General features: G+C 42.9%; 2 protein-coding genes across 2 annotated transcripts in view; both read right to left on the reverse strand.

The window, feature by feature from the left end:
- Positions 1-767: 767 nt before the first annotated feature.
- On the reverse strand, positions 768-5566 carry LOC143275077 (uncharacterized). Its single transcript, XM_076579144.1, has 8 exons — positions 5545-5566; positions 4518-4571; positions 3561-3695; positions 2811-3509; positions 2298-2327; positions 1119-1619; positions 880-1040; positions 768-782 (listed from the first exon to the last, which is right to left on the reverse strand). The coding sequence occupies exons 1-8, from the start codon at positions 5564-5566 to the stop codon at positions 768-770; spliced, it is 1617 nt and encodes a 538-aa protein (XP_076435259.1).
- Positions 5567-11023: 5457 nt separating this feature from the next.
- LOC143302268 (WD repeat-containing protein 89 homolog) overlaps positions 11024-20556 on the reverse strand; it is a 29615-nt gene continuing 20082 nt past the window's right edge. Inside the window, exons 7-9 of the mRNA XM_076616861.1 lie at positions 17657-17822; positions 13285-13377; positions 11024-12771 (exon numbers count right to left, since the gene is read on the reverse strand). Of these exons, the coding sequence (XP_076472976.1) occupies positions 12640-12771; positions 13285-13377; positions 17657-17822 (391 nt within the window). The 3' untranslated portion in view covers positions 11024-12639. The remainder of the gene's footprint in view (positions 12772-13284; positions 13378-17656; positions 17823-20556) is intronic.

Below are 20556 nucleotides of genomic sequence, written 5' to 3' on the forward strand. Positions count from 1 at the left end.
AGAAGGAAAAGGAGCACATGAAGAAATGCCTACAGAAGTATTAACTTCAGAAATACCCGCAGATATATCATCTCAAGAAACGCCCAGGTATGAACCAGGTGAAGAAGAGCAAGTACTGCCGGGTGAAATGTCTTCAGATGTACTACCTCAAGAAATGCTCACGGATGTACAGCCTGAAGAAGAACAAGTACCAACTGGAGAAATGCCCACAGATGTACCATCTGAAGAATTACCCACAGGTGTGCCACCTGAGGAAGAGTATGAATCACCAGAAAAAATGCCCACAAAATTATCATCTGATGAAATACCACCTGGAGAGGTACAACCAGAAGAACAAACAGCATCCGGGGAAATGCCTACAGACGTACCACCTGAAGAAATGGCAGAAGAAGAACCACATGAAGAAATATCCATAGAAATACCACCAGAAGATGTGCCCACAGAAACGCCACTTGGAGATATGCCTGCAGAAATACAGGAAGAAATACCCACAGCAATAAAACCTGAAGAAATGTCCACAGAAATAGAACATGAAGACATGCCCACAGAAACACCACCTGAAGAAATGCACACAGAAGTAGAATCTGAAAAAGGTGTGTCTGAAGCTTCTGAAGAAATGCCTACAGAAGTGTCAACAGAAGAAGCTACAGATGTGCCATCTGAAGAAATGCCCCCAGATATATCACTTGAAGAAAAGCCATCTGATGAAATGCCCACTGAAGTATCACCCGAAGAAAAACCTACAGATGTACCATCTGATGAAGTATCTACAGAAGCATCACCTGCAGAAAAGCCTACAGATGTGTCATCAGATGGAATGCCTACAGATGAATCACCTAAAGAAGAGTCTGCAGATATAACATCTGAAGAAATGCCTACAGATGTATCACCTGAGGAAACGCCTACAGAAGTATCACCTGCAGAAAAGCCTATAGATGTGCCATCAGATGAAATGCCTACAGATGAATCACCCAAAGAAGAATCTGCAGTTATAACATCTGAAGAAATGCCCACAGAAACATCACCTGATGAAAAGCCAACTGATGTAACATCTGGTGAAATTCCCACAGAAGTATCACCTGAAGAAAAACCTACAGATATACCATCTGATGAAGTACCTGCAGAAGACTCACCTGCAGAAAAGCCTACAGATGTGTCATCAGATGGAATGCCTACAGATGAATCACCTAAAGAAGAGTCTGCAGATATAACATCTGAAGAAATGCCTACAGATGTATCACCTGAGGAAACACCTACAGAAGTATCACCTGCAGAAAAGCCTATAGATGTGCCATCAGATGAAATGCCTACAGATGAATCACCTAAAGAAGAATCTGCAGATATAACATCTGAAGAAATGCCCACAGAAACATCACCTGATGAAAAGCCAACTGATGTAACATCGGGTGAAATTCCCACAGAAGTATCACCTGAAGAAAAACCTACAGATGTACCATCTGATGAAGTACCTACAGAAGCATCACCTGCAGAAAAGCCTACAGATGTGTCGTCAGATGAAATGCCTACAGATGAATCACCTAAAGAAGAGTCTGCAGATATAACATCTGAAGAAATGCCCACAGATGTATCACCTGGGGAAACGCCAACAGATGTACCATCTGATGAAATGCCTAAAGAGGTATCACCAGAAGAAATACCCACAAATGTACGACTTGAAAATGAGCTTGAAGAAATAGCCACAAAGGTACTTGAAGAGGTACTCAGAAAAGTGCTTGAAGACTTAGCCACAAATGTATCACATGAAGTCATGTCCATGAGTGTACAACCTTGTGATATACCGACAGATGAGCTTGAAGAAATAACCAGAGAAGTACTTAAAGACATAGCCACAACAGTAGCACGTGATGCAGGACTATCTGACACACCAGTACCAACAGTTCAACCTGAAGCAGTGCCACCTGAAGAAGGACAAGAAGCTAGTGTACAGCCGGATGAACCGTCTCAAGTATTACCCGCTGATGTGCCACTTGAGGAAGAGCAAGAATCACCAGAAAAAATGCCCACAGAATTATCATCTAATGAAATACCACCTGAAGAAGAAGTACTACCTGGAGAACAAGCAGCATCTGAGGAAATGATTATAGACGTACCACCAGAAGAAATGCTAGTAGACGAACCACATGAAAAAAGATCCATAGAAATACCACCTGAAGATGTGCCCACAGAAACACCACCTGAAGATACATCTGCAGAAATACAGGAAGAAATACCCACAAAAATACAACACGAAGAAATGTCTACAGATATACAACCTGAAGACGTGCCCAAAGAAACACCACCTGAAGAAATGCCCACAGAAGTAGTATCTGAAAAACAAGGTGTACCAGAAGTATCGCCCGAAGAAAAACCAACAGAAAAAGAAGAAAAGCCCACAGAAGTATCACCCAAAGAGAAGCCTACAGATGCACCATCTGATGAATTACCCAGACAGTTACCACTTGAAGAAAGGCTTACAGATGTACCAACAAATGAAATGCCTACAAAAGTATCACCAGAAGAAGAGCCTACAGATGTATCATCCGAAGAAAAGCCTATAGATGTACCATCTGAAGAAGTGCCCACAAAAGTGCCTCCTGAAGAAGAACCTTCATATATCACATCTGAAGAAACGCCCACAGATATATCAAAAGAAGAAAAGCCTACAGATATACCGTCTCAAGAAAAGCCCACAGAAGTATCACCAGAAGAAAAGCCTACAGTTATACCATCTGAAGAAATGCCAACAGATGAATCACATGAGGAAAGGCCAAGAGATGTACCATCTGAAGAAATACCCACAGAAGTATTACCTGAAGAAAAGCCGACAGATGTACCTTCTGAAGAAATACCCATAGAAGCATCACCTGAACACAAACCTACAGATGAACCTTCTGAAGAAGTACCCACAGAAGTATCACCTGAAGAAATGCCCACAGAAGTATCACCAGAAGAAAAGCCTACAGTTATACCATCTGAAGAAATGCCAACAGATGTATCACATGAGGAAAGGCCAAGAGATGTACCATCTGAAGAAATACCCACAGAAGTATTACCTGAAGAAAAGCCGACAGATGTACCTTCTGAAGAAATACTCGTAGAAGCATCACCTGAAGACAAACCTACAGATGAACCTTCTGAAGAAGTACCCACAGAAGTATCACCTGAAGAAATGCCCACAGAAATATCACCAGAAACAAAGCCTACAGATATACCATCTGAAGAAATGCCAACAGATGTATCACATGAGGAAAGGCCAAGAGATGTACCATCTGAAGAAATACCCCCAGAAGTATTACCTGAAGAAAAGCCGACAGATGTACCTTCTGAAGAAATACTCGTAGAAGCATCACCTGAAGACAAACCTACAGATGAACCTTCTGAAGTACCCACAGAAGTATCACCTGAAGAAATGCCCACAGAAGTATCACCAGAAGAAAAGCCTACAGTTATACCATCTGAAGAAATGCCAACAGATGTATCACATGAGGAAAGGCCAAGAGATGTACCATCTGAAGAAATACCCACAGAAGTATTACCTGAAGAAAAGCCGACAGATGTACCTTCTGAAGAAATACTCGTAGAAGCATCACCTGAAGACAAACCTACAGATGAACCTTCTGAAGTACCCACAGAAGTATCACCTGAAGAAATGCCCACAGAAGTATCACCAGAAAAAAAGCCTACAGATATACCATCTGAAGAAAAGCCAATAAAAGTATCACATGAGGAAAAGCCTAGAGATGTACCATCTGAAGAAAAGCCTACAGATGTACCTTCTGAAGAAATACCCATAGAAGCATCACCTGAAGACAAACCTTCAGATGTACCTTCTGAAGAAGTACCCACAGAAATATCACCTGAAGAAATGCCCGAACAAGTATCACCAGAAGGAAAGCCTGCAGATATACCATCTGAAGAAATGCCCACAGAAATATCACCTGAAGAAAAGCATATGGAGGTATCACCCGAAGAAATACCCACAAATGTGCGACTTGAAAATGAGCTTGAAGAAATAGCCACAAAAGTACTCGAAGAAGTACTCAGAAAAGTGCTAGATGACATAGTCAAAAACTTACCTCATGAAGTTATCTCCCTGAGTGTGCAACCTTGTGAAATACCAACAGATGAGCTTGAAGAAATAGCCAGTGAAGTACTTCAAGACTTAGCCACAACAGTAGCACGTGAAGCAGTAGTGTCTGACACACCAACAACAAAAGTTCTTCCTGATGCAGAGCCACCTGAAGAAGAACATGAAGTATCTGAAGAAATATCTGAAGAAGTACCACATGAAGAAATATCACCTGAAGAAAAGCCGTCAGATTTACCATCTGAAGAATTGCCCACAGAAATATTACCAGAGGAAAAGCCTACAGATGTACCATCTGAAGAAATGCCCACAGAAGTATCAACTGAAGAAAAGCCTACAGATGCTCCAGCTGATGAATTACCCATGCAGTTATCACTCAAAGGAAAGTCTACAGATGTGCCACCTGAAAAAATATCCACAGAAACGTCACCTGAGGAAGAGCATAAAGATGTAGCTTCTGAAGAAATACCCATGGAAGCATCACCTGAAAACAAGCCCACAGAAGTATCACCTGAAGAAAAGCCCAAAGAAGTATCAAAAGAAGAAAAGCCTACAGATGTACCATCTGAAGAAATGCCCACAGAAGTATCAACTGAAGAAAAGCCTACAGATGCTCCAGCTGATGAATTACCCATGCAGTTATCACTCAAAGGAAAGTCTACAGATGTGCCACCTGAAAAAATATCCACAGAAACATCACCTGAGGAAAAGCCTAAAGATGTAGCTTCTGAAGAAATACCCATGGAAGCATCACCTGAAAACAAGCCCACGGAAGTATCACCTGAAGAAAAGCCCACAGAAGTATCACCAGAAGAAAAGCCTACAGATGTACCATCTGAAGAAATGCCAACTGAAGTATCACATGAGGAAAAGCCTACAGATGTACCATCTGAAGAAAAGCCCACAGAAGAATCACCTGAAGAAAAACCTAGAGATGTACCATCTGTGGATCTGCCCACAAAAGTATCATCTGAAGAAAAGCCTACAGATATACCTTCTGAACAAATACCCGTAGAAGCATCACCTGAAGAGAAACCTACAGATGTACCTTCTGAAGAAGTACCCACAGAATCTATCATCTGATGAAATGCCCACTGAAGTGTCGCCTGAAGAAAAGCCTGCAGATGTACCATCTGAGGATATACCCACAGAAATATCACCAAAAGAAAAGCCTACAGATGCACCAAGTGAAGAAATGCAGACCAAAGTATCATCTGAAGAAAAGCCCACAGGTGCACCATCAGGAGAAATGCCCGCAAATGTATCACCTGAAGAAAAGCCTATGGATGTATCATCTGATGAAATATCCACTGAAGTATCACCTGATGAAAAGCCTGCAGTTGTACCCTCTGAAGAAAAGCCCACAGACGTATCACTTGATGAAAAGCTAACACATTTACCATCTGAAGAAAAGCCTACAGAAGGTTCACCTGAAGTAAAACTGACAGATGTATCACCTGATGAAATGCCCACAGACATGTCACCCATTGAAAATCCAACAGATGAACCATCTCAAGAAAAGCTCACAGACGTATCACCTGAAGAAAAGTATATGGAAGTACCAACTGAAGAAATGCCCACAAAAGTATCACCTGAAGAAAAGCCAGCAGATGTACCATCTGAAGAAATGACCACAGATGTATCACCTGAAGAAAAGCCTACATACATGCCATCTGAGGAAATTCCCAAAGACAAACGTCTCGAAGATGAGCTTGAAGAAATAGCCACAAGACTTCTTATAGAAGTACTCACAAAAGTGCTTGAAGATTTAGCCATTAAGACATCACATGAAGTCCAAAATAGTACAATTCCTCCAGAGGAGCTGGAAGAAATAGCCACAAAGGTAACTGAAGAAGTAATCCCAAAAGTACTTGAAGAAAGAGGCGCAAATGTAGGGATAACAAACGTTCTACCCGATGCAGGATCACCTGAAGAACAAGAAGCTCCTGAAGAAATGGCTACAGAAGCAACACCTGAAAAAATGGCCAAAGAGGTGCCACCTAAAAAACTGCATCCAAAAATACCACTTGAGGAAGAAAAAGGAGCGCTTGAAGAAAAGCCTGCAGAAAAGCCACCTGAAGAAATGCATACAGTGTCACCACCTGAAAAAATGACTCCAAAAATACCACATGAAGAAGAAAAGGGAGCACTTGAAAAGCCTGTAGAAATGCAAAGTGAAGAAATGCCTACAGAGTCACCTGAAAAAATGCCTCCAAAAATACCACTAGAAGAAGGAAAAGGAGTGCTTGAAAAACCTGAAGAAATGCCCACAGAAGTGCCACTTAAAAAAGTGCCTCCAAAAATACCACTTGGGGAAGAAAAAGGAGCACTTGAAGAAAAGCCTGCAGAATTACCACCTGAAGAATTGCCTACAGGGGCACCACCTGAAAAAATGCCTCCAATAACATCAGATAAAGAAGAAAAAAAAGCACTTGAAAAAAAGCCTGTAGAAATGCCTCCCAAAGAAATAGCTACAGAAGTACCACTTGAAGAAAAGCCTGCAGAAATGCCACCCGAAGAAATGCGTATAGAGTCACCTGCCTGAAAAAAGGCCTCCAAAAATACCACTTGAGGAAGAAAAAGGAGCACTTGAAGAAAAGCCTGCAGAATTGCCACCTGAAGAATTGCCTACAGGGGCACCACCTGAAAAAATGCCTCCCAAAACACCAGATAAAGAAGAAAAAGAAGCACTTGAAAAAAAGCCTGCTGGGGCATCATCTGAAAAAGAAGATGAATCTGCAGGAATTAACAATTCAGCTAAAGATCCCTTCAAAGTGAGGTTCCATGTATCTATACAAGCACAATCCAGCTCAGTGGACGTGGAGACACACAACGAAATGACACAGACAGTGAAAGACATAGAAGAAGACTGGACTGATGATGTATATGAACAGGGGTCCATAGGTATTCAGTGTGATATGCATTTTGACGACTCAGACCTGGTGGCTATAGAGTACAGCAAAGAAATGCCCTCAACCTCCAAAGGAGTCACGAATACAAAGGTGTGCAAAGTAGTCTCAGAAACTGGTTCCCAGGACATTTCAGTGCAAACAAAACCAATTGACACGGAATCAGCGACTCAGACAGAAGAAGGGCTTGAAGACTGGCAAGAACCTCTAATGGATACAGAGTCCATTGGAGTTCAGTGTGATATACAGTCAGAGACATCAGACCATGGGTCTGCAGGGGCCAAACTGAAGGAGAACATGAGCAAAACAAGTAAAACAATGTGTAAAGATGAAACAGATAAACAGTTGTCCACAAAGGGCACTGATGGAAAACAGCCTACAAAACTGCCAGCAGATAAAGCACATGAAATAGAGACCACAGAAGTAAAAGGTGAAACTATTCCAAAGGGCGAAATACGTCAAGAGATTGTACATGATGAAGTGTTGTCCACAGGGAAAACACATGAAATATCACCCAAAGGAAAAAGTGAAACGTTGTCCAAAGGAGAAAAAAGTGAGATACCATCCAAAGGAGAAACAAGTAAAACATTGCCCAAAGGAGAAACAAGTAAAACATTGCCCAAAGGAGAAACAAGTGAGATACCATCCAAAGGAGAAACAAGTAAAACATTGCCCAAAGGAGAAACAAGTGAAATATCACCTAAAGGAGAAACAAGTGAAACGTTGCCCAAAGGAGAAACAAGTGAACAGTTGCCCAAAGGAGGAGCACGTGACATGTTGCCCTCAGGAGCTCCATCAAAAGACTCGTCAAAAGGAGAGCACAAAGAAGAAACACCTGAAACTGAACCCACAGAAAAATCGTTCAAACAAGTACCTGCAGATGAAACTCCTAAAATAGAACGCTCAGAAGATTCTATCAAAAAAACTCCAGTGAAAAAAAATCTTGAAGAGGTACCTATGGAATCACAACAAAACACCGTTTCAGAAACTGGAGCAAAAGAAATGACAAAAGAATCTCCTGGCCAGATAACTAAAAAAAAGCTGTCTAAAGAAGAATCATCAAAAATATTACCTGGGGAAGCCCTTGGTCCGATGAAAACATCACCAAAGGAAGGTGCCTCTGGTTTAAAGACTGCAGACGAGCAATTGCAAGCCAAAACTACAACAAAGACTCCCGGAGAAGGATCCTCCGTGTCCTCAGAACAAGTTCCCAAAGACGTATCCACAATAGCTGACAAACAGTCCTCTTCAAAGGAACCGGATGAAGCGATGCCCACAGAAACACCACTGGCAGGGCCGCTCACGCCGGCGCCTTGTGAGAAGCTTGTTGATCCAGCATCCAGACTGTCGTCGAAAGGAATGCCCGCAGATCAAACGGAAGCAGGGCCAAAGCAAATGCCTACAACACCATCCATTGAAGTTGTTCCTGCAGACGAACCAACACAAGAACCTTCAGAAAAAGTGCCATCAGACGTCACCAAAGAAGATGCAGCAAAAGCGTCAAGTGCACATAGAAGCAGTTCTAAGGAACTGAGTATTGACCCGAGCACAATCGCGATATCGGGCAGGTCAGTCAGCGATTCTTCTATCACTGTCATAGCATTAACAGAATGGGCAAATCGATCCCGGACCGATCGTCGTGAGGGGGAGCCACATGATCAAACTGCATCTCTCTTTCATGATGTCGACATTTAGTAAATCATTCAGAGACAAGTGCCCACATTTCAGGATTTTCTTTCATAGTCAACGGCAAAAGTAAATGCAAAAGTACTGTCAGTCTGAAATTTAAGAGGTTAGTTTGAACTTTCATTGATAATTTTGCTTGAAGAAATTATATATATATATATATATATATATATATATATATATATATATATATTTACTGTAGACATGTGAAGAGACTTATCACAAACTTTTACATCATGATGAAGAATAAATTTCTAATCGGTGAACTCTTGCCTCCCCTGTCTGTCTGTGTATCTGTTGTCTGTCTCTCTCACTGTGCATACCTGTGCATGCATGTTTTCGTTTGTTTGCTGTCTTCAGTTTTACATCTTCAGTTTGTTATATAAGTCTTCTGTGTGTGTGTGTGTGTGTGTGTGTGTGTGTGTGTGCTGTCATCAGTTGTTTTACTTTGGTTAAAAATTGAAACATGAACGAGGATGCTAGAGGTATTTGATAAAGAGACAACATTTCACGAGGACATGCTTCATGCTCAGTATAAAGTAATTATTTTATTTTCCCGCCGGTTCCTGAAGAATCTGCCAAGTGTGGTGGAAGATGGAGATAATATGCAACTTTTCTGTCAATTTCACATATGCCAGAATAATTTAAAAGGAGAAAAAACAACAACAAAACAGTCTATCATGGAAAAAAAAGGTTGTGAGTCATGAATATTGCAGTATGATATATGAGAACACAAATGACTGGCCTTATTGTGTTCGACGATTTTTCATGCAGCTAGCAGTGTCTGATGGGGAACAGGGAGGTCCCTTTAGTATATGTGCATAATAGCGTCAACAACATGTCTGTCCATATGCTGACCTGTTTTGGACAAGCCTGTATCAACACACACACATACATACACACACAGAGGCATGACAGTTTGATATGAAATCCTCTATTTTTCAAAACAGAAATATGACAAAAGTCAAGCACGAAAAATCACATTGCATAAAAATCAAACATATCTGCTAAAATAACTGTACCTTCTGTGAGTAAAAACCATGCTTGAAGACTTAATAAATAAGTGCAATTTCGTAATTGATGCAGACAACTTAAGCTGAAACAAGCATATTTTTATTTCTTGCAAGATACAAGTTTTCAAAGTACATATATACACAAACACACCTGAATGATATATTCATATGTGTGTGTGTGTACACATGCACATGAGTGCATGTGACGTCCCAGGTGTAAGAGAGTGTGCAAATGGATGTGTGTACAAGTGCATGTAAATGTGTCCATTTTCTTCCCACAATCATCCATCACTGTTGTATACCCTCTTACCTAACAAACACAAAGGAATACTGTTAAAACAGTCTTGCCAGCACACAAACATCCACTAAATGGTCATTCATTCCCGCTCCAGTACAGACAGTACAATCCATCCAGCTGTCCACATTACCCAGGTGTTTCACACATCATCAAAACAATCCATCCATCTGTCTACATTACCCAGCTATCCATACTCTACTGTTATTCCCCCACTTGTTAGTGCTATAGATCCAGTTTCGACTCACATTCCCTCAATATTTCTTCAACTTACAGATTACTGATCCAGCATCAGAGGCCTATCGGTGGTAGATATACAGTCTGTATAAAAGCACCTGTTCCAACTGAAAGCATCACCCTCAATTTTGAGCAATTCAACCTCTGAGGCAAAAAGAAAGCTTTTTAAAGAAACTATGTCACAGACTGTCTTTACTTCTTTCATCTAATACAGGCAACTTTGCCTTTTTATCTACAGAACACAAAACTCATACAAACAAGATTTCTCAGAGGAATTAAATCCTCTAGCACACCTGCTTTATATTTTTCATTATTATTATCTTTTTAATGCTGAGTAATCAGAACATTTCCAGTAACATGGGAACAATGTTTCTTGGTAAAACGTTGCCACCATAGGGATCACACCAACTGAAAACTTTGTGCGTTTCATCAACAAATATATATATATATTAAAAAAATAACAATAATAATAAATAAATAAATACTGCACTTTTTTTCCCCCCAGTGTGATACTGGAGGAAGTTGCTCTCATCCTGTAAAAACTGATGGAACCACAAGAACAGTGTCTGTGGTGTGAGGCGCAAGAAGAGCAGCACTGATCATATTATGATTTGAGGTTCAGGAGAGGAGAGTGGCACAGTGTCTGGTGTAACAGCCTCAAGTACCCCTCCGCCCCCCCACCCCTCTCCTTCTCCCCCACTGAGTTTTTCCTCCGGGGTCAATCTGGGGCCTGCCGGACAATGTTCTATGGAAAAGAGTACATGTACTCTTCACAAAAAAAAAAACAGCTTCCCTTGTCATCCACTTCCCAGCAAATCAAATTGTCTTTACCCCCATCCACCCCCCTACCTACCTACTCCCCTGTTCCCTAACTACTTGTTGTTTGTTGTTGTTGTTGTTTCACACCAATTTCATATTCATATGTGCACAACTTTTCTCTTCTGCTCATTTTTTTACAGGAACAACAAGTTGTGCAAACAGGTATATATTGATAAATCAGAACAGGAACTAAAATAATTAAGCAACTAAAATAAAAACAGACAGCAAGAATTTAACAACAACAACAACAACAACAACAAAAAATGGAAGGACACATTCTCTTGCTCATGCATAAAAAAGGAGGAAAAAAAAACAAGAACAATGTGTGTGTGTGTGTGTGTGTGTGTGTGTGTGTGTGTGTGTGTGCATCAATGGATGTATATATGTGTCTATGAGTATGAAAAAGTAACCAAAATGCCCACCACTCCCCCAAAGAAACCTTAAACACAAGACAGAAAACAGTGAGTGAACAGTAAACCATCTGCAGTTTCTCAGGGTGTTACAACATTTGGACAAATCCGTATGTTATGCCACAGCAACGTAACCCATGAGCACATGCAGAGTTATATTAATTTTGTGTACCTATCACAGTGGATTTCTCACCAGATTTTTTTTTTTTTTTTTTTTTTTTGCCAGAAGACAACACTTACGTTGCCATGGGTTCTTTTTTTTTAGTGTGCCAAGTGCGAGCTGCAACAAGACCTCCGTCTATCGTCTCATCTGAATGGCTGTTCGCTCAGTTTGATTTTCCAGTCAAACTTCGGATAAAAACGAGACCAGGATTCAAACCCAGACCCTCGTGGACCCTGCAACAGGATATAAGTGACTTAGGCCATGTGGTGGGGGGGATAGCCATCAGCCACAGTGGCCCCCACTACATACACGCTCCCCAAACCCAGCATTCCTATTGTCTGTTCAACGCGCAGTCACCACCTCTGTACCACACAGGGCAGTGGCAGCCTACTGTCGCTGGTATTTTCTCCCCCTTAGCCAGACCATGAGCAGAAGTCTGGATGCTAGCCATTCAGAGGAGATGGTAAACAGAGGTCCCGTGTGTAGCATGCTCTTGGCACATGTAAAATAACCCATGGCATCAAACAAGTTGCCCCTGACCAAATTATGCAGAAAAATCCATTTTGATGTGAAAACAAATACACTTACAGGCAGAAAAAAAGGAGAGGAATTTTTTTTTTTTTAAAGGGTGGAGTTGCACTGTAATGACTCGCTCTCCCTGGGGAGAGCCGCCCAAATTTCACAAAGAGAAATCTATTCTGACAAAAGAGCAGTACAGTACAATACAATGCAATACACCACAGTGAAAATGTAATACAATACAATGCAATCAAATACAACAGAATGTAATAAAATATAATACAATGCAATGCAATACTATACTATACAACACAATGTAATACAATGCAATGCAACGCAATATTATATCATACTATACTATACAATACTACACCATACTAATATAACCCCAGGCTGGCTGCTCCAGTCACTGCACAGACATTCACACACACACACACACACACACACACACCACAGACGACATACCACATACACACAATGTCCACGCCCACAGGGTTCTGTTCAGTTGGACTTGCTGCTCTGCAGACGATAGATGAAGCGGTTGGAGCCCACAGCGATGCGAGGCTGGTGGGGGCTGTGGTCGTTGTCGATGCAGTAGACCCCTTGAGGCAGATCGACCAGCGTTCCTGTTGTCTGTTCAAACACACACACATCACCACTGTCTCTGTGTCATTCCTGGATAATTAATCATCTGTGAACCCCCACCCCCACCACCCCCTGGTCTCTCACAGCTTCCTGGTCTTTGTAACCTGCCTTCCTTCTCTCCTCAGAAGACCTCTCTCTCTCTCTCTCTGTCTCTGTCTCTGACACACTCTCTCTCTCTCTTTCTCTTATCCAGTCCAGACCACCTCTTGCACAGGCCTGCACACACACACACACACAAACACATGTGCACATGCACACACACACACACATACACACAGAGACAAAACACAAATGCAGACAACACAGACACACAGACAGACAAACACATACATCTATGCACAGAAAACACACACACACACACACACACACACACACACAAAGATGTACCACACACTGACATAAGTTCCACACAGACAGAGTGAGAAAAATTCCTGTATAATCAGACAAACGAAATTCGCACTGCAAACAGCTGTCTGATTGGTGTATCAGTGTGGGACTCACATTCAGTGTGCCGCGGTCGATCATGCGTGCCATGTTGAGGTCGTTGCCCCCACACATAATGCTGTCTTTGCCCAGCCACTGAGCACAGTACAACTGCAACATCACCAGCATCGTCACTGTCATCACTGTCTCCATCTCATCCATGTCATCCACCACTCGCAGGGCAACTGTGGTATCATCTTCATCATCATCATCACCACTGAAATCTTCATCATGAACAACACACAATCCTGCACGAAGTAAAGCCACAATATCAGCACTACTGACGTCCGTGACACATAATCACCTGCATTATCAGCACTGCTGTCACCAGACCCATCCCTGACAAACTGCTGCACAGATCTGGAGCACATAGAGGATTAAGCAGCAGACTTGTGGCACAGACCGTGCAGATACCTGACTGACAGTGACACAGACTTCTGACACAGACAGTACAGAGACCTGACTGCCAGTGACACAGACTTGTGGCACAGACCGTGCAGATACCTGACTGACAGTGACACAGACAGTACAGAGACCTGACTGACAGTGACACAGACTTGTGGCACAGACAGTACAGAGACCTGACTGCCAGTGACACAGACTTGTGGCACAGACCGTGCAGATACCTGACTGACAGTGACACAGACAGTACAGAGACCTGACTGACAGTGACACAGACTTGTGACACAGACAGTACAGAGACCTGACTGACAGTGACACAGACTTGTGGCACAGACAGTACAGAGACCTGACTGACAGTGGCACAGACTTGTGGCACAGACCATGCAGAGACCTGACTGACAGTGACACAGACAGTACAGAGACCTGACTGACAGTGACACAGACTTCTGACACAGTACAGAGACCTGACTGACAGTGGCACAGACTTGTGGCACAGACCATGCAGAGACCTGACTGACAGTGACACAGACAGTACAGAGACCTGACTGACAGTGACACAGACTTGTGGCACAGACAGTACAGATACCTGACTGACAGTGACACAGACTTCTGACACAGACAGTACAGAGACCTGACTGACAGTGACACAGACTTCTGACACAGACAGTACAGAGACCTGACTGACAGTGACACAGACTTGTGGCACAGACCGTGCAGAGACCTGACTGACAGTGACACAGACTTGTGGCAAGGACAGTACAGAGACCTGACTGCCAGTGACACAGACTTGTGGCACAGACCGTGCAGATACCTGCCTGACAGTGACACAGACTTCTGACACAGACAGTACAGAGACCTGACTGCCAGTGACACAGACTTGTGGCACAGACCGTGCAGAGACCTGACTGACAGTGACACAGACTTGTGGCACAGACAGTACAGAGACCTGACTGCCAGTGACACAGACTTGTGGCACAGACCATGCAGATACCTGACTGACAGTGACACAGACTTCTGACACAGACAGTACAGAGACCTGACTGACAGTGGCACAGACTTGTGGCACAGACCATGCAGAGACCTGACTGACAGTGACACAGACTTCTGACACAGACAGTACAGAGACCTGACTGACAGTGACACAGACTTGTGGCACAGACAGTACAGATACCTGACTGACAGTGACACAGACTTCTGACACAGTACAGAGACCTGACTGACAGTGACACAGACTTCTGACACAGACAGTACAGAGACCTGACTGACAGTGGCACAGACTTGTGGCACAGACCATGCAGAGACCTGACTGACAGTGATACAAACTTCTGACACAGACAGTACAGAGACCTGACTGACAGTAACACAGACTTGTGGCACAGACCGTGCAGAGACCTGACTGACAGTGACACAGACTTGTGGCACAGACCGTGCAGAGACCTGACTGACAGTGACACAGACTTGTGGCACAGACAGTACAGAGACCTGACTGACAGTGACACAGACTTGTGACACAGACAGTGCAGGTACCTGACTGACAGTGACAGACCTGACTGACAGTGACACAGACTTGTGGCACAGACAGTACAGAGACCTGACTGACAGTGACACAGACTTGTGACACAGACAGTGCAGGTACCTGACTGACAATGACACAGGCTTGTGGCACAGACTGTGCAGAACAGACAGAAACCTGACTGACACTGACACTGACACTGACACTGACACAAGAAGCTACTCTTAAGTGTCCCTATGTAAACCTTAAAACCACTTAAACCTTTGAGTGGAAAGGGGATATTGCTGTTTTGAACTGGATAAAAGCATTAAAAAATGTCAACATTAAAAGAATATCCTTGGAAAATCCTGTTGGTGACACCAGTTTTGTAGCCGTGAACCAGGGTGGTATATACATAAGGGATTTAAAAGGATTGAAGAATCAACAGGATAAAAAGTGAAAGGATAGAAAGCTCCTTGCACAGGCCAATGATATATAGAGGCCAGTCACAAAGGGTTTCCTACTGTTTTATTTTACAATAGTTAAAGGAGGTAAAAAAGAAAAGAAAAAAAAGTAAAAGACAAGAAGAAGGTGGGGACAAGACTGCTTGCTTCTGAACTGAACATGCATGGTTTGATCCTGCTCGCAGCGCCAAATGAAAAAAAAAAAAAAAAAACGAGTGGAAAGGGATTATTGTTGTTTTGAACTGGAATTTTAAAATATTTTTTTAATTCAAACATTAAAAGAATATCCTTGGATCAATCCTGTCGGCGATGCCAAGTTTGTCAACCATGGGGTGGTATATATAAAGGATTTAAAGGATGAATGAATCTGAGGGACTAAAAGAGATAAAGGATAGAGAGAATAAACAGGATAGAAAGTGAAAGGACAGAAAGCTCCTTGCACAGGCCAGGGGCATATAGAAGTCAGTCACAAAGGGTTTTTCTATTGTTCTATTACAACAGTTAGGGAAGAAAGAAAAAAAAAGAACATCTTCTTTTTCTTCCTCGTTTGCCTCCCATTAGATGAGCAGGCCAGTGTCCTTGATGAAGGCTGCTGTCCGTCACAGCTCCTCCAGGGTGCTGCACAGTTTGGCTTCCACTGCTGTTGGTGTTGGCCAGTACTTCCTCCTGGATGCTGCATGCGTCCTACAGTCTTGAAGGATGTGGTCGGTTGTCATTGGTCCCTCACCACAAGGACACTCTCCACTCTGTCCAATGCCAAATGTTGTGTGCATGTGGTGGAGCAGGCAGTTGTGTCCAGTCCTCCCGTGGAAGATCTTGACCTGTTCCCATCGTTCCAGCAAATGGTATCTGTCTAATGGGTTATATATTTGGGGTGCTGGAGGCGCCACTTTATTCCTTGCTGTGCCTTGATGATTGTCTTGATTTCATCGTATGACACCAGTTTGTTGGCCTGCTCCTTCTGTGCACTGTCTTTTGCCAGAATATCCGCTTTTCCGTTGCTTCTGATGCCACAGTGTGCTGGTACCCATTTTATCACCACTTTCTCCACTCTGGCACTCAGGGCAACAAGGGCTGAAGTGAGATGGCTCTGTTCTTTGCAGCGGGAGTTCTTGAGGGCTTGGAGCACGGAGAGAGAGTCTGAGAACACCACCACCTGCCCTGTTGTTCTTGTGGAGTTCTGCGAGACTGTTGTGGCTGCCTCACAGAGGGCTTCTCGCTCAGCTTGGAAGTTGGTGGAGTATTTTCCTGTTGGGATTGCAATTTCTTCATCTCCGTCTTTGTATCGGAGGAAGATTCCAGCTCCACCATCCCTCACTGCTTCTGTGGCAGAGCCATCTGTAAAGACATGGGTCCAGTCTTCCTGGGGGTACTGGTTGCAGATGTACTCCATGGCCAGGGTCTTCCTTTTGGTGTCTGACTGTGTTCCTCTCTTCTCCACTCCAGGAATGCTGGTGACGACTGTTGGGAACACCTGCCTCTTCCAAGATGGGTGGGTGACATTTGCCGGGATAGGCTTTGCTTCATGTTCCATCAAGACTGGGGGCATCTTGACTGGTGGATGAAGCTGCCTCTTTTCAGCCAGCTCTTGGTGGGTCTGCTCATTTTGTTGTTCACTGGATGGTTTTCAAGGCGTTAAAAAAGAAGATAAGAAGGAGACAATGCAGTAGAATGTCAGGCAGCTGACCGTGTGCCACAATGAGCATGTATTCCAATGCAACACCTATGCAGACTGACTGGCCAACAGGGGCTTTTATTCAAAATTTGAATGGCGTTGCGCCACATGAATTACATCAGCATGTAAATGGTTGGACACAATCACTGCAGTAAAACTGTCATCCATTTATGGCATGCGCTGTAACTAAAACTAAGGTCATCATAGCCAGCTGAGTGCTTGGCTTCAGATAAAACATGGAAAAAGTGTATATCAGCTCCACTCAAATAGTCAAAACATAAAACATTCACACACATCTAAAAACCAGCACCCTTGCACAAGAACAGCGTGTGGCACATACAAGACATACGCACATACCTGACTGGCATTGAGCGAGTCCTGGGGCACGTCCTTGATCTTGACGGCCATGGCGAAGTCCCAGATCTGCAGCACCGTGTTCTTCCTCCACGACCCTGTCAGGATGTGGTTGTGCTGGGGATCGATGTCCAGTGCATCGCCGCATATGTGGGGCCCGTGAAACTTCCTGCACACCGTTCACCACACCACACCGCTTGCTATACTATGTGCTCTACACACAATGTAGGGAGGTCGCATATGTGGGGCCTGTGAAACTTCCTGCACACTACTCACCACACTGCTCTCCCTACTGCCTGCTCTCCAGACAATGTAGGGAGGTGGCAGAATGGTTATAACGTTTATCTGCCAATAATAATGCAGTGTCCGTGACGGTCTGGCTGTGTTCCATTCCCAGTCTCGTCTTTTCCTCCCCAAGTTTGACTGGAAAAATCAGACTGAATATCTAGTCATTCGGATGAGAGTATAAACCCTGGTCCCGTGTGCAGCACACATTTGGCGCACTACAAAAGATCCCATGGCAATGTAAGTGTTGTCGTGTGGCAAACTTCTGCACAAGAAATCCACGCTGATAGGTACACAATTATATATGCACGCACTCAATGTCTAACTAGCAAGTACAGTTATGCAACTGGTCAGGCATCTGCCTAGCGGATGTGGTGTACATATATGGATTCGTCCAAATACAGTAATGCCTTCGTGGGAAACTGAAACTGACGCGGTTCTAAGCACACCACAACCCTGCTGACACTCATTCACATCATTCAGATGAGACAAATAAACCAAAGTCACGTGCGCTGCATGTATTTAGAAGAACCCATGGAGCATGGGAGTTATCCCTTACAAAATTTTGTAGTAAAACCCACTCCACTTGTGTGTGTGTGTGTGTGTGTGTGTGTGTGTGTGTGTGTGTGTGTGTGTGTGTGTGTGTGTGTAAACACATTAAGACATCCTTAATCAACAGCCAGACAAGGTAACATACACACATACAGACATCCTTACATCAACAGCCAGACAAGGTAACATACACACATACAGACATCCTTACATCAACAGCCAGACAAGGTAACATACACACATACAGACATCCTTACATCAACAGCCAGACAAGGTAACATACACACATACAGACACATCCTTACATCAACAGCCAGACAAGGTAACATACACACATACAGACATCCTTACATTAACAGTCAGACATGGTAACATACACACATACAGACATCCTTACATCAACAGTCAGACATGGTAACATACACACATACAGACATCCTTACATCAACAGCCAGACAAGGTAACATACACACATACAGACATCCTTACATCAACAGTCAGACATGGTAACATACACACATACAGACACATCCTTACATCAACAGTCAGACAAGGTAACATACACACATACAGACACATCCTTACATCAACAGTCAGACATGGTAACATACACACATACAGACACATCCTTACATTAACAGTCAGACATGGTAACATACACACATACAGACATCCTTACATCAACAGTCAGACATGGTAACATACACAATACAGACATTCTTACATCAACAGTCAGACATGGTAACATACACACATACAGACACATCCTTACATCAACAGTCAGACATGGTAACATACACACATACAGACACATCCTTACATCAACAGTCAGACATGGTAACATACACACATACAGACATCCTTACATCAACAGTCAGACATGGTAACATACACAATACAGACATTCTTACATCAACAGTCAGACATGGTAACATACACACATACAGACACATCCTTACATCAACAGTCAGACATGGTAACATACACACATACAGACACATCCTTACATCAACAGTCAGACATGGTAACATACACACATACAGACACATCCTTACATCAACAGCCAGACAAGGTAACATACACACATACAGACACATCCTTACATCAACAGTCAGACATGGTAACATACACACATACAGACACATCCTTACATCAACAGTCAGACATGGTAACATACACACATACAGACACATCCTTACATTAACAGTCAGACATGGTAACATACACACATACAGACACATCCTTACATCAACAGTCAGACATGGTAACATACACACATACAGACACATCCTTACATCAACAGTCAGACATGGTAACATACACACATACAGACACATCCTTACATCAACAGTCAGACATGGTAACATACACACATACAGACATCCTTACATCAACAGTCAGACATGGTAACATACACACATACAGACATTCTTACATCAACAGTCAGACATGGTAACATACACACATACAGACATCCTTACATCAACAGTCAGACAAGATAACATACACACATACATACAGACACATCCTTACATCAACAGTCAGACATGGTAACATACACACATACAGACATATCCTTACATCAACAGCCAGACATGGTAACATACACACATACAGACACATCCTTACATCAACAGTCAGACATGGTAACATACACACATACAGACATCCTTACATCAACAGTCAGACATGGTAACATACACACATACAGACACATCCTTACATCAACAGCCAGACAAGGTAACATACACACATACAGACATCCTTAAATCAACAGCCAGACAAGGTAACATACACACATACAGACATCCTTACATTAACAGTCAGACATGGTAACATACACACATACAGACATCCTTACATCAACAGTCAGACATGGTAACATACACACATACAGACACATCCTTACATCAACAGTCAGACAAGGTAACATACACACACATACAGACATCCTTACATTAAGAGTCAGACATGGTAACATACACACATACAGACATCCTTACATCAACAGCCAGACAAGGTAACATACACACATACAGACATCCTTACATCAACAGCCAGACAAG

This window comes from Babylonia areolata, chromosome 29 (assembly GCF_041734735.1).
Source record: "Babylonia areolata isolate BAREFJ2019XMU chromosome 29, ASM4173473v1, whole genome shotgun sequence".
NCBI classification, from domain to species: Eukaryota; Metazoa; Mollusca; class Gastropoda; order Neogastropoda; family Buccinidae; genus Babylonia; species Babylonia areolata.

Coding starts and splice junctions, on each gene's coding strand:
- LOC143275077 (XM_076579144.1), bottom strand. CDS start 5,566: ATGTCTGTGGGCATTTCATCAG. Junction 4,572..5,544: donor GTCTGTGGGCATTTCATCAG/GTGATACATCTG, acceptor GCTTGTTTTCAG/GTGATGCTTCCATGGGTATT. Junction 1,620..2,297: donor TGTGGGCATTTCTTCAGGTG/GTGTTTCTTTGG, acceptor GCATTTCATCAG/ATGGTACATCTGTTGGCGTT.